General features: G+C 37.0%; 1 protein-coding gene across 2 annotated transcripts in view; it reads right to left on the bottom strand.

Annotated features, from left to right (window-relative positions):
* The window catches only part of Atg14 (autophagy related protein 14), a 65,242-nt gene that overhangs the window by 9,328 nt on the left and 40,206 nt on the right, over positions 1–15,708 (bottom strand). For both annotated transcript variants that reach the window (XM_083118832.1, XM_083118833.1), the window contains exons 3-8: positions 12,874–12,955; positions 9,568–9,805; positions 8,806–8,975; positions 7,147–7,303; positions 5,194–5,370; positions 4,472–4,610 (exon numbers count right to left, since the gene is read on the bottom strand). In XM_083118832.1, the coding sequence (XP_082974958.1) occupies positions 4,472–4,610; positions 5,194–5,370; positions 7,147–7,303; positions 8,806–8,975; positions 9,568–9,805; positions 12,874–12,955 (963 nt within the window). The remainder of the gene's footprint in view (positions 1–4,471; positions 4,611–5,193; positions 5,371–7,146; positions 7,304–8,805; positions 8,976–9,567; positions 9,806–12,873; positions 12,956–15,708) is intronic.

The raw sequence follows: 15,708 nt of genomic DNA, 5'->3' as shown, positions 1-15,708 counted from the left end.
AATCTCTGGTACACAATGGTGAATCTTGGAAAGTGGCCTTCGATTGTTTAGTTACAGGATATATTAATTCAAGGTAAAATTGCTGATAATATAAAGTAATGGAATGTTCTTTTAAGGGCTTCTGTGTGGCCAAATGGTTAGTGCGAGCAGGTCCTGGCGGAAGTCCAAAATTTCAGGCTTGGAAAAAAAGTAGCAGGCTCCAATAACAGTGGCAATGGGATATAATGTGGTGACATGCACCACCCAGTGATAAACTACTGAACATGCCTTGGATCTCCAAGGGCCGTTGCATTATGTAGTTTACTTAGGTTTTGTTTCTATAGATATTTTCTAACTTGCTTTCATCAATCTGTCTTCTTGTTATTTTGCTAGCCATAGTGGTCCAGTTCGTTGCGCATCAGACTGGCACACAGGGGATCCAGGTTCGATTCCAGGGGTGAGTGATGTCAGGTGGGCAATTTTTACAACAATGTATCTGCAGCAGCTCTGGAGTTCAGCCAGCCTAATCAATGGCCAGAACATAGTGCTGATTACACCACCTTCTCAACAGAGATTTTGACTCTGTGGGGCTTTACCTCCATACCCACGTCTTCATGGTACGAGGGCGTACCCAAAAGAAACCAGAATTTGCCAAAAAAAAAATTGCCGGAATATGCCAAAAAAAGATGAGTTTTATTAACTTTGAGTTACAAATACCTTAGTCTCCTTCAAAGTATTGTCCATTTCACGTGAAAGGTGTTCCCATTGCTTGAAACATTTTTGGAAGTCCTCAACTGGGATATTGTTCAAGGCCTGGAGCACATGTTCCTGAACTTCAGCCACATCGGCAAATCGTTTGCCTTTTGGTTTTTCGCCAAAAACTGCTGGACATGCACAGCAATGTGGCGTGGGGCATTGTCGTGGTGGAGCAACTAGTCACCACGCTTCCACATTTCTGGACGTTTTAGCCGCACATTTTCATGCAATCGCCTCAACACACCCATGTAAAAATCCTGATTAACAGTTTGACCTTGAAAAACAAATTTCTTGTGAAGAATCCCTTGCACATCAAAAAAACAAATGAGCACCTGACGTGCCTTTTTCGGCCTTGGCAAATTCGGTGTTTGCCACTGACTTGACTGCTGCTTGGTTTCGGGATCGTAACTGTAACAGCAACTCTCATCACCTGTCACAATGTGAGAAAGATAATCTGGGTCATTTTGCACTTGCTCCTTCAGGTCACGGCACAGAATGAGGCGAGTGTCTTTTTGATTGTCCCTGAGCAACCGAGGCACAAATTTGGCAGCAACGGATTTCATGTTCAGGTCCTCTGTTAAAATTCGCTGGCACGAACTCCAAGACAATGAATTCACCTCAGCAATAGTACGACGACAATCTTCGTTAACAGCATTTCACACTTTTTCAATGTTTTCGTCATTTCTTGCTGTGGCAGGTCATTTAGATCGCGGTTTGTCTTCCACTGACATTTCCTTTTTGAAAAGTGCAAACCACTCGTACACTTGCATTTTACCTAGGGTGTCTTCTTTAAATGCTTCTTTAAGCATCACTATAGTCTCAGCTGCAGTTTTCCCTAATAGGAAAAAAAAAATCACACACACTGTCTGTTCCTTCTGATCCGACATAGCAAAATTCGCAGCAAACGTTTGTCAACACAAAGAACGTGCGGCACATCACAGCTCCATGTCTACACAGGGCAACGGCGCTCAGCACACTGGCGCATTATAGTGTCTCCTCACTACATCTAGTGGTGGAAGTCGGAAGTATGTCGGGATTTCCCACCAGATATGCTTTCCAGTTTTTTTTGGGTACCCCCTCGTATGTTGCAATGTTAAGGGGTAGCTTTACCTTTATGTGTGTGTGAGTGTGCATGTGAGGGGGAGCTTGTACAACTATGTAATTCCATCTACTCTGATGTGTCATATATGAATCAGTAAATTTGCATTGAGTTTGCTGCATTTGTTTTTCCATTTAATTCAAAATTGCAGTATCATTTTTTCAATAAAAATTAAAGGAATTGAATTAGTAGTTCAAGCAATTTTACACATCATTCCTCTACTTAGTAAGAATGGCTAATATCTTTTGTTTCCCACAGCTTCACTACAAAATAACACTGACTCTCTCTTTTTATTGAAAACCTTCCAGAATTCAGATGTCAAAGATATTGTTGAAACTGTACATATTTGGAATTTATCATCACCCTTGAATGTAGCCAGTTTAAGAGTAAGAAACTGTATCTTCAAGTTGCCAGGTCTTATGATTTTACGCCAGATTTTTATAATTGATTTCTAGATGTTACTGCCTTGGTAGTGTATTTTCTTGCTGTTGGTACCGAGGGGAACGAAAGGTTTCCAAATTCATTGCTATTGTAAAGTTATTTTTGTTTCAGTAATTTTAATGCCTTCTTATACTTTCTATCTAATTTATCATTAGCACTTGCAATGAATTTAACCTGTTGGGTTTCTATTTAATGTACTGCAAAACCTGAACATTTCCCTGCTTTCTTAATATTACTAAAATGTTTTAAATTTCTTTTAGAGGACGTGCAGTTCAACCAACATATTTACATTCGCAGCTACATTTCAAACTTTATATTCCTGAATTTAACAAAGAATTCACATAATATTTTTTTGATATTTTGAGATGGCATTCCTATTTTATTTTCAGCTTTACATGAAGTTTTTCATAGTCTTTTATTTTACCATGGTAGCAATTTTTTCCCCCAGAAATCCTTTGATCCATTTTTCTTTTTCTTGTTTGATTTCCTTATCCTTTCTTTTTATTTTCTTTAATGCTTGGTCTGTTATTATGGGTGAGTATGTTTTTTTTTCAGGTAAACTTCAGTTCTTATGTGAACATACAAGAAAATCAGTACAATGAACTCCATACTATGTTGAATCATATCCTACATGACTGACTGTTTGTGACAAAACTAGTAAGTCTTCTGGTGGTAATCACAAGACGTACGTATAATACAAACAGAACTGTAGCCTTACCCAACAAAGCTAAATTGGTTGCAACTACTAATAATAAATGAGAAAGAAATGTTAAAGAAGGAATTATAATAACAAAAACATGAAATAACTTACATGATAATGAATTTGGGTATCATTATTTCACATGAATATCGACACTTCAGGTATGCAATCAAGCTCTTAATATATATGTACTAATAAAAGGGGAAACCATGTATTACTATGAGTTCATTTGTTTTGTCAGAAATAATCAGTCATTTTGGATCTTATTCAACAGCGTGTGTAGTTCCTTGCAGAGGTTTCTCCTTTTAAATCCACTGGGTCAAATGCTATGAACAAGAAGTTTGTGAAACTGTCATTTGTAACAAGAATGTGCCGTATTATGATTATAAATAGTGAATAAAATTTACCGAATGAAGCTTAGGAATTTTAGGTCATAAATAATAACAACAATGATATCTATACATCCGTCTGTAAAGAAAGAAATTAATGGCATAACCATTATGATTGGACAAATGATAAATGCATATTCTAAGAGTTTGGAATAGCATTAATGCAAATGGAGAGTCACACAGGTGACAAAAGAAATACAGTCATTCCAACACTGACATATTTCTAGTTTATGGTCCATCTTGAGCTTGCACACCTTTGGCACCAAAATAATATATTAGATATTCTCAAATAGCAAGACTACCAGCAAATGACAACTTAAAAATCTCTTTTGGTTATCAATAAAATATATACATATATTTCAACATTTTAAATTATACACATGGTGAATGGCACATTTGTACAATATGAACGAATATTTCCAATTCTTCATTAACATAAATTAGTTCTCTCAGCACTTAGCAGTTTCCCCTCCCATATATATAATATAGAACTCTGCTATTATATATTTATTACATGAAGGAACTGAAAAAAAATAATCACCACAACTTCAATACAATATCTATAAACCCATATAACAAAAATATATGTGTATCATAACCTTACACAAGCACATTTATCTTTAGACAAATTAAAGGTTTGAAATTGTATAAGTTTCTAAACTAATGAATAAATACCGAGCATTCAGAAGTAGATACATAAAGTAGAATAAATTCTGTCAACAGATACAACATGCACAATATAAATGAAGAAATAATTAATAAGCCAATTCCCTTCCATGCATTACATAACATACACACCTACTTTAAATTTTAAAAAAAAGAATAATACAAGATTGTAACTTGCTTTGCCTAAGTATTAGTTTAAACTACTTAATACCATGTGTAACACACCACCAACTGTAATAAAAACAGATGTACACATGCAAAAGAATACTACTTTGGCATAGACTAAAGACAATGCATGAAGTCACATAACAGATGGTCTACGAAACCAAACCACTACATGTCACATATGCCGTTTTTCTACAACACCACAGAAAAGCTAATTAGAAGTTGAACCACACGTTTGGTGAGCAATCAATCTACTACTGAGGTGAAGAAACTTACAGCCTCCCATTCTCCAGGCAAAGTGTCGTTCTCCTCTTCTGATCTTGAGTCGTCGCTGTCCTCTCTCGACTCCAAGTCTGGCAGAAGCTGATCCTCGAGTGATTTTGCTAAATCACAGTTTATTTCTAAAGGACCTTGCCTGTTGAAAAACAAATAGAACTTCAGTGTCTATTAGACGAAAGAAAGATGTAATCTGTACTTAAGATGAAACCATCCATGCCTGAATAAATGCTCTTTTCTTCTTTGCATAAAAAAAGCAATGTTAGTTCTACCTACTAAGGATAAGAGTAATGCAATGTATCTAGATTTCAGCCAATACCACTTTGACCCAATATCAATACTCTTACTGATTCTGACCAGTAGTGTAAGAATTCACAGTAGTTCTTATTCACTATAATAAGTTCACGTTTCATTTCTCCATGAGGTTTTGGATATGATTAGTTCAGTCTCATACGGGCTTTTCTTGTTGGTTGACAGACACTTCGAGGAAAAATTAAACGTGAACAAAACTGCACAGAAAAATGAAACATGAACTTATTAGAGTGAATTACCTATCTCCACGTAAATGTCAAACAGATATCTTTAGATACAAAGTAGCTCTTATTCATATATCATCTTTCTCTGTCTCCATCGCAATTAGCCAAAAGTAGCAGAAAAGCAATGCAAAATAACACAAATACATATATACAATACATAACTTATATACATTACATAACACTTACCTTCCCAAATCACTAACTTCTGTATTGAGTAGGAGCAGAAGATTCCTAAGTGTGTGGGTAGGGGTTAATAATTCTGGGTTGACATTTTGGGAAAAACACAGATGAAGAATGTTTGAATTGAGCTTTGCCACACGTCTTGCAAATTGCTGATTACTCATTTCATGCCCACAAAAATCACTAGAAAGAAAAATAAAATAAATTATATATGCATGTGAAAATAAATTCTTGAGAATCGTTACAAACTATTGACTGCAGACAATTTCATATGGAAGAGATTAAATCCATGATACCTGAAATATTGAATCCACGTCATCTGCCTGGTTTATTATTCATTGCCAATTTGATCACTGTAGCTTATTGTACTTTCTGTACCCCACATGTGCAAACAATCTTTGAATACGAACTGTACAAACAATGCTAATACCTTCACAACAATGTACTAAAACATATAATGTATTTATAACGTACAGAGTGAAGCAAGTTATGGAGCCTGATTGACATTTGTCAGTGTCTATAACCTTTTCTAGTGGACTTGGGAGGGGAGTTACATGTCACATGCTCACTGTTTTTACTTTGCCTGTAATTATAGTCATTAATTCTTAATTTACTGAGTACTGAACGGTATTGCAATGACATACAGTATTCCAGGTCATGCATAAGGCAACGTGGCATTTTCAGTTGGTACCAGCCAGAAGGGTACATGAAAATTCAAGCACTTTACATTGAATCTCACCTATTTCCAACAACTTTCCCTCTTTTAATTTTTCGATATGTGCAGTAACAATGGAGTTGCCTATGGGACCGACTTTTGAATGACACTGGATTTCTAAGAACTGGGGATGTAAATATCAGCTTCATGTATGTTAATTCAAATAATATTGTGTTAGACTCTACTCTTGAATTATAGGAATTTATCAATCAAAAATACATGTTATCATGCATCAGCTAACCTACCCCACATCTAACACAACAGCAGATCCCATTTTCAAATTTTGCACAGTTATTGAATAAGTGTATGTCATATAATTTTCTGAAAAAATGTAAAAGAAAATGGCTACCAAAATTTTTGTTTCCATCATTAGAATTTTTTTACCCCTGGCATGGGCTTGTAATATCTCATGCTCTTCAAGCTCTTTTCAACATCATTTCAATCACTTCTGTAGGTGATCTGATTGCTGAAATATTGCAATTTAATATTAACAAGATGGTGAAAAATTGCTTGAACTCGCACATTTTTCACCCTTGTAATTTCAGAAATGCAACAGGTATGGATCTGCAACTTCGCATAGGTTCCTACCTCAGGTAGCCTTTTCAGTATACCAAATTTCAAACGAATCAAAATATGCGAGGTTGAAGACCTTGTTGATTTGACATGGAATGCCCCAAATATAAGTGCAGTACTCTACAGGTAATATATATAAAAGAATACATGAAAGTACATAATATGGATGGAATCTCTTTATTACATACTACATGGTACTCATAGTATGTAATGTGATCATTATTGTACAATATGCCAAGTGATTACATTTTTTGGAATTTGAATTTATTTACTACAATGTTATTCATTCACTCTGCATATATATTTGCAAACATAAGAAATGTAATATCTCTGCAATACCCTTTACAAATGCCTGATTTTACCACATTACACATCCATTCTTCCTGGTCCAATGGAGACAAATGTTACCCTGATCACCCTGAAAATGTAAACTTGATGTTTCACTGCATTGTATTTTGAATGTAGGGCACCAGCGCAGTTGAATGGTTGCCTTTAGTGCTAGCTGTCTTGAGTTTGATGCCTGATGGGAGCTACAACTTAGCAGGTCTTGGCCTGAAAGGTCTGTTGCATGTTGGAGAGTTTTAATATTTTACACCTGGAGCAGATTTTAGGTCCACCACCTTGTATCATTATATTATATATATATATATATATATATTTCTGCTACTTACCTATAACCTAACTTCTTTGGCAGTGGAACATCTAAGTAATAAGCCAACATATTGACTAACTGAGTTGTGTATGTAAGTGCTGCACTAATGCTATAAGCCGGATTATGGTCTACAGTTTCACTGGTCCCTCCTGGAACGCCATCTTTATTTGTAGCCACTAGAATGACACAGACCATTTATAAAATTACCACATGCCACAAACTAAGTCAATATTATTCCACAGGCACCCATTTCTTTCAGGCTGGATGAACCCCAGAGCTACTTTATGGGGGGGGGATAAGGATGGAAAATTTCCAACCTTAGATCACCCACCCCAGGAATTGAACTTGGGTTTCTCGCTTGGCAATCAGATACATACCTAACTGACTAGACCACCATAGCTGCAAATATTAAAGTTGTTACCACAAAAATATGATAAAGTACAACAGAAGCATCAACAGTGTGAAAGAATAATTAACTAATGTGTATGCATTTCCGGATGCTAAAAAATGAATGTTTTAAAACATAACTATTGTGTTCATGCAGTCATAGTAAATTTTTAACAATGTTTACATAACACCTTTCCACTAGGATATAAAATTTGGGTGTACGTGTATGTGGTGTGTGACATATAAGCCAATAACCAATGTATGTACGAACCCATATGGATGTTAAACCACAGTCATTCACGATGGAGTATTCTTCAGCACTGCCAATCCCTGATCTAATATGTTCCTATTTTACGTTTAGATTTCAGGTCTGTTTATCAAATTAAGTTGTTTCATAGTGCAAAATTTGAACTTATGTGCTGCTTTAAATTAATTTTCTACCTCAAAAATGAAATATGGTTTACTTGGTGGTGTGATTTTCCCTTGTTTATGAAGAAATCCAGAGGCCACAGTGGTCCAGTCAGGATGACTGCCATATGGGAGACCTGAGTTTCAATCCCAAGATGGGTGATCTGAGGTGTGATTTTTTTGTCAATGCTCCTGAATCAAGGGCTCATCCAGCCTCCAATCAATGGGTACCTGGGGGCAACCCTGAGGAGTAAAGGCAGCTGGAGCATGGTGCTGATCACATCACCAACACTATGGCTGATACTTGACAATGTGTGTGGCCCTACCTCCACTCTCCCTGTATGCTTTTATGGTATGGTGCAAGGAACACAGGATAGCTCTACCTTTATGAAGAAAAAACAACAGAATTCACATAGTTCCCTGTATACAGCCACTCCAAAACAAGGAAAGCAATACAGAATCGACTTAAAAATACATGCATCAACAAAACATGATGAGTTTTCTTTTATTTAGTGTAAGATTGGTTATTTAGTATTTATAATGATAATAATTGAAAACCACACAATAACTATACACATGGAAAGTCCTACATTCACTGTATTCAACACTACATTACATAAGTAAAAATAATTTCTACCCTTTTGCATATGAGAAGAATCGATACTATGGAAAACTGTAAATACAGTCTTTGGCAAGAGTGGACTGACAATGAAATTTACCACATTTCTTATTAGATTTTAAAGATTCATTTATTTATTAATGGACAGGTTGTTAAACAACACTACACCTACAGAGTAGAAACAAACCTGAGATTACTTCATTACTCTACGCAAAAGACAACTTCATTACGCAAAAGATAATTTTGTATGTTCTGGATACATACCCCATACATTATATGCAGAATAATCGCCTGAACTGGGCAAGGTTGGTGCCACAATCTGATACTGCAGCTCCCCGGAATTATCAGTATATACCCACTGTCCCTGAATATATGCTGTTCGCGTGGCATCCGCTAAGGCACTCACAGTGTCCTCCACCTCATGGTCCTCTTCACTGTCAAAAAATTTACAAAATTTGCTGTAGCTTTTCTGTTGTTTTAAGTATTTTCTACATTTACCAAACCCCTTTCATGTCACTTCACAATTTCTAAGTACAATCGGGAAACAAGTACTAGATTATTTACAAGTAAATACAGTGGAACCTCGATTTTATGTTTTTCAGGAGACCAAGTTGAACATGTGGAAACATTGTTAATGGGACGATGAAAATAGAAGGTAAATGTGAAAAAATGTAACATCTGGGAACGTAAAATCGGGACTGCACTGTATTACATTTTACAGAACAACATTCAAGTTTTTGGAAACTAATGTTAAAAGGCAGTACTTTAATTTCAAAGCCAAATGAAAGGTAGAAAACAAGAATCAATTGAAACTGGAAATTATTATTCATTTTCCTCAAATACTTGCTTAACTTTGACAATTACCATCATCAAAATGCACAAAAATGTAAAATTTATGGATGTAAAATATGAGAATTTTACTGTACCAAAGTTCTGGGATTCAAACATACAATGCACGTTGAAACTGAAGTATTAATCAAAACATCATGAATCCACTCATGCCGTAAAAAAGGTTACCACACATACCTTCGGGAAGGATAGACCTCAGAGATGGGGAAAATATATTGCTTCAACTGCTGTACATTGTAACGAATTAACTGCTTCAGTTCTTGCTGCTTCTTTTCCACAGTCTGATGCTGTCTGATTACTTCCTGCTGCTTCTGGTGAACATATTTTTCTAACTTCCGCACACGGTCCTGGTAACATGGTAACTTAACTGAACGCTCCCTGCTCAGTTCCTTCAAACTTACAATTTTTGCATGGCCTAAAATAGAAAGATAATGATACTGTTTAAAAGGGAATTATTATTACAGAATTAAAACCACCTGAAGATACATAAAAACATACTAGAAATATTGGAGAATGCAGCATAGGTTCTCACAGTGAGATGCAATGATATTTACAATAGCTACAGCCCATGGCCGTAGGCAGGAAAAAATTTCGGGGGGGGGGGGGGGGGTTCATTCATAATTCTTCCCATGGGCGTTGCCAGAAATTTGAATAATAGAAATAATAACAATAATTGTACAATAATAATTAAAATTTCATAATAATAAAACAATTTTATTCCATAATAATAATAATAATAATTATTATTATTATTATTATATTATTGTTATATCCTTGAGGGGGCTTACTCAATCCAGCAGATGAGTGAATATCCAGCAAAAGTTTCTTTTTGTTTTTTTTACGTTTCATACAGTGTGTACTGAAATGCACAATTATTATACTTAGTCATTAAATTTTAGACACCTTCAAGAGAAAAGCTTTAAAAGTTAGATGGAAATTTTAGTCATAAAGTTTTTGTTGTTTGACTTTAAAATTAAATTTTTGGAATTTTGAAAAGTGTGGAACCAGTTATTCTTTTTAAAAACTTAGCCTGGTGCATGGATTGCAACCTCAATCGCGAACGTAATGCGCTACAAAACTGGAGATCCTAGGTTTGAACTCCTATCAAGGGGGATTTTCGACTTTATCGGGCAGGGGATTTAAAAGCTGGAAATGGAATGTTGGGACAATCATAAGGGAATCTTCAGTCTATATTCCTTGTGACGCAGGAACAACACTGGAAAGAGGACAGCAGAAGTGAAAATGGAGGGGTCACGGGTTGGCTACGATTCTGATAATAAATCCTGTTTCACTCAACTTTCAGAATTCCAAATGTATGAAAATTCTAGCTCGATCGTTTCAACATTGTCTCCATGTATTTTTGTGATGCTTCGAAAAAAAAATTGAAAATTTGTTACAGATTTTGGTTTCTGAACTTCCATTAATCCAACATGTCAGAAGTTTCGGGGGTAGGGGGGGTTGAACCCTAGAAACCCCCCCTCTAAATACGGCCATGCTACAGCCAGTGTAAATACTAAAAATAACCACACTAATTTTGCACAAGCTTCCCATTTACTTCTATTTCTGTATGGAAATATTTACATCAGAAGGTAAGTCATAAAGTCACTGAATAGTGAGAATGGCATCACGCAAATTAACTGGGCCTCCTCAATGGCATAGAGGTAACATCATCGCCTTATAATCAAGGGGTCCTGGGTTCTATACCCGGAGGAGGCACTTTCCACAGTCACTCGGATCCCACTTCAAACTGTAGGTCCAGTCCAAATCAGCATATATGTGCATAAAGTGGACTTAAACAAAAGCTCAAACTGAAATGTAAATCAACTTATCAATGAAACTTTTTAACCAACTTGGTAGCATGTTCAGGTGACACTTATTGAAATCCTTGCAATAACATGACACACGTAGAACAATCTACACTAGTTTGCCTTGGGATAATAACATCATCTTCAGTAATGCCACATACAACAAAAAATATGCCATTTTGATATGTTACTTGGCCTTCCTTCCATGAAAAATATTAAGCTGACTCCTGATGGCCACCATGTTGGTAACAACATATCATAACAAGAGGCCCCCTTTCCTAACATGCACAGGAACATTTGTTTGTTTTAAAAGGGGTGTTTCCACACTTACCTACATACAGGCATACATAGTGCTTTTATTTTTGGTACAAAAGTTCCGATTCTCTGGTACTCTGCTACAGTGACACAAACAATTATGATGTAAAGTTAATTACTTTACTGAAAAATACTCTGATACCTTGTTTAATAATTATACATACATACATAGTTATCTATATTTCCTTTATGAAAATGAACAAATATTACTCCCTCTGTCCCATAATTATTGTCTGGTACACCTTTGTATGTTGTCTCATAATGATTGCCCGATATTCAAACTGTGACATTTGTGTATACAGAAGAAGAACATGAAACACGGAAATGAGTCATACAATTTATTATTCAAGGCTCAGTACAAATTGTGCTTTCCATCTGCCTCTTCGTCTGTCATTCCTGTACTACCATTTTGGCATACCGGACTATAATTATGGGACAGAGGGAGTAGTTTACAATATATCAATGGAAAATGGCACTGGTAAAGAATATGATCGCATGCTGTCAAAAAAAGAGCACTATATATTACACAGAGCCTTGAATAAACTCAGCCATTTACTGTTTACACATGCTCATAACAATGAGAAATAAAACATCCAAGAAGGGATTTACATAATACAGACTAAAAATAATCTTAATGATAGTATCATTGCAAATCTATTATTTGGGAGTACCCACAAGAGATGCAAAACATCTAGCACACTGCACAATTTAAAATTTTTGACCTGGCACAAATATGGACACTTCACACTTTCTGTTAAATCAGTTCTGACTGATAACGAAAATTACTTTCTAATGTAAATCCTCCCATCACTGAGGATGCAAAGAACATGGTATTAGATCCAAAATTACGATGCACAGTTTCAAGACTTTTATTATACACTAAACTACATTCTCAACTCTGTGGTGCAACATCCTTTTGAGGGCAAAGGACTGCCAAGAGGATTTTCACAGTGCGATATGTGGTCCACATGTAGAATCACATCACTGCTGTTTTCTGGCTTTCTTTCACAGCATGCTGCTATTGCTTTTACGTAGCTTTACAATTGACCTCATCATGCTCAGTCAACACTGAATCGGGAATGAACCTGGGACCACTCACACCTAAGATATGAGAGTTAACCATTTGGCTCAATTTTCAAAAATATACAGTGTGCAGTACCATGTCGTGAACCTGCCCCTCCGATGGCACAGTGGTAGTATCGTCGCCTTGTAATCAAGGGGTCCCGGGTTTGATACCCGGTGGAGGCACATAGTGGTTCGGATACCACTTTAAACTGTAGGTCCAGTCCCTATTAGCCTTACTGTGCATAAGATGGACTTAAAACATCGACTCAATCAATCATGTCATGAACTTGTTACATACCTCTACTAATGTTATCCCTAGTTTCTTGAGTGAGCAAACGAAGAAGTCGTATTCGTTCCTGGCATGCATCTATTTCACAGCGCTGGAAGAAATACCATACCTTTAGTATAAGCACAATTTAGCGAGCAATATCTTAGTAGGATAAAACGATTAATTGGATTTCAAGAGAGTTTATTTCTGCATTGATGAATCATATACTGGCATAGCATACACTAAATGAAAACAACTGGACAGCAGAAGGCTTATTGTATGCTTTAGTTTGCTATGAGTTAGTAACTGTTCAGCACGAGTTTTACCAATGCTATGGAACTGTAGCAGTGGGTCATCAGAGCATCCTTCAATGGTATACGCAGTTGGAGGAAACATAGTGTTTGGGCAAAGGCAGGACACAGGACACAGGACTAACATATGTTTCTGAGGAAAATGTCAGAAGAATCAAAGAAAGTTTGTAACATAGCCCTTATCAGTCAAAATGCAGTACCAATCAAGAACAAGAACTGCCACATATGACTGTTTGGCTGTTTTGAAACAATGTTTATTGAATACAAGTTGCAACTGTTACAAACTATAAGATCAGCAGACAAGTTCAAGCAATTTTGTAGTATCCTGCAGGAGGTGACATTTCACATGAATGTCTACCGTTGCCTTGATAAAATGCAGTTGGGCTGGTTGCACCGAATCTTACACTGTGTGACTTCTTCTTCTAAGGATGCATGAAGGATTTTTTGTATACACCACCATTACCCACAACTTTGCATAAGATGAAAAGTTGCATCGTAATTGATGTGGAATCATTGCTAATGGACATACAGAAGCAAGAATGGCACAAACTACGGGCATCGCCTTTATGTTGTCCATGTAACGAACATGTAGCATTTATGAATTGTTATGAATTATCTTTCAGGTTGTCATACCACTTACCACTGTGAAGTTGTAAACTATAAATACACGACCATTAGAAATATGATGATTCATTTAGGAATGGGATATATATATACGAGGGAGAATCAAATGAAAACCGCAAAAGTGCCATTAAAAATATTTTTTTCTTTCTAGGCATTTGGAAATTTGCAGACACAGTCCTTGACGTCTTTCCGAGCTGGTAGTACGAAGCAGTGTCGGTACGTGGGGTTGGATGTGAGTAACAGCTGATTCAAGATGGCGGCACCACTACACAGCTGCACCAAGCAGGAACAGTGTGGAGTTATTCAATTTTTATGGAGTGAAGGTGTGAAATCGGTTGATATTCATTGGAGAATGCAGACGAAGTATGGGGACGCCTGTCTGTCAAAGAGGCAAGTCTACGATTGTTGCAAGAAATTTGCAGAAGGTACGACTTTATTGACTGATGCTCCCCGTCTGGGTCAGGCTCAGCGAGTTGTGACAGAGGAGTCCATAGCCGCAGCAGATCGGCTTATTCAGGAAAACCGGCGTGTCACCCTGGCTGAATATGAGCTTCGGTTCAGTACAACATATAGTGCATAACGAACGAACTCCGCTACAAAAAAGTGTCCGCCAGGTGGGTTCCTTGACAGCTGATGCAGGAACTGAAAGTCCATTGGGTTGACACATTTCAAGAGCTGCTGAGGCGTTATGAAGAGGAGGGTGAGGATTCTGTAGCTCACATTGTCACCGAGGATGCAAGTTGGGTGCACCATTTTCAACCGGAGACGAAACGTGCAAGCAAAGAATGGCAACATTTGTCTTCGCCGAAACCGAAGAAGATTCGCAGCCAGCCCTCTGCAGGGAAAGTCATGATGACTTTATTCTGGGATAAGAAACGTCCTATTCTGGAACACTACATGCCCCCACATACAACAGTGACTAGTGCCATCTACACCGACCTTCTCAAAAACCATTTGAGGCCAGCGATACGCCATCCTCATTCTGCTCGTGCAACCATGAAAACCATCGATGACCTACGCTTCAAGTGCCTACCACATCCGCCATACTCACCAAATTTGACACCTCTGATTTCCACATCTTTGGTCCATTAAAAGAGCACCTTGGAGGGCAGAGGTTCAAGTCTGCTGAAGATGTCCAATCGGCGGTGCACGAGCGGCTACACAGTCAACCAAAAGAATTTTTCTCACGCTGTATCGAAGCACTATCTATCTGATGGTGTAAGTGCGTTGAACTGGGAGGGGACTATATAGAAAAATAATGTACAATCAAACATTATCCCTGCATTAAAACAGTGGGAAAAAATTAATTGTGGTTTTCATTTGATTCACCCTCGTACATTCCAGGATTCCACTATATAGTTTTAAAAATTGCACAGGTCAAAAGTTGATTAGCACACTTTTACAGTCAATTTGTTTGAAAAATGTAAATAACATCTGGTTCCTTACAAGTTTCAACCACTCAATTTTACTGTAATGCTGTCATAATGTTTTTAGATGCACAAGGTCTGTCAGCGAACTGAAAGTTTTGGAAATATCACTTTCCTGCCCTTTCCAATGGAAGGAGGGAAATGGTTAACACCATAGAGAACAACATTCCAAACCATTTAGTTAGCAGAGTCCAGAACTGGTGTGCATCATGATTTAGTTATGAAATATTTTATGAAAATGATGATAATTTTGAGATTGTCTTGTGAGAATTTTGTAAGGAATACTGGATTCATCAAACTCTGGTTACCAAGATTTGAAAACAAACAAAAGCGATGTTACTATTGTGATCGAAACCCATGTGAACTGGAGTATAGTTGTCACGTTCATTGCCCGCCCCTCTCCTAATGAGCCACGAACTCCTTAGCAAGACCACCCCAACAAAGCTCCAGGCAACGCGTTGTTGCTATGCTTTAACAGCGCAGCGGAGGGAAGTCGAACGGCT

Source organism: Lepisma saccharinum, chromosome 3 (assembly GCF_977018435.1).
Source record: "Lepisma saccharinum chromosome 3, izLepSacc3.1, whole genome shotgun sequence".
Classification (NCBI taxonomy): domain Eukaryota; kingdom Metazoa; phylum Arthropoda; class Insecta; order Zygentoma; family Lepismatidae; genus Lepisma; species Lepisma saccharinum.
This window is presented reverse-complemented; position numbering and strand designations above follow the sequence as displayed.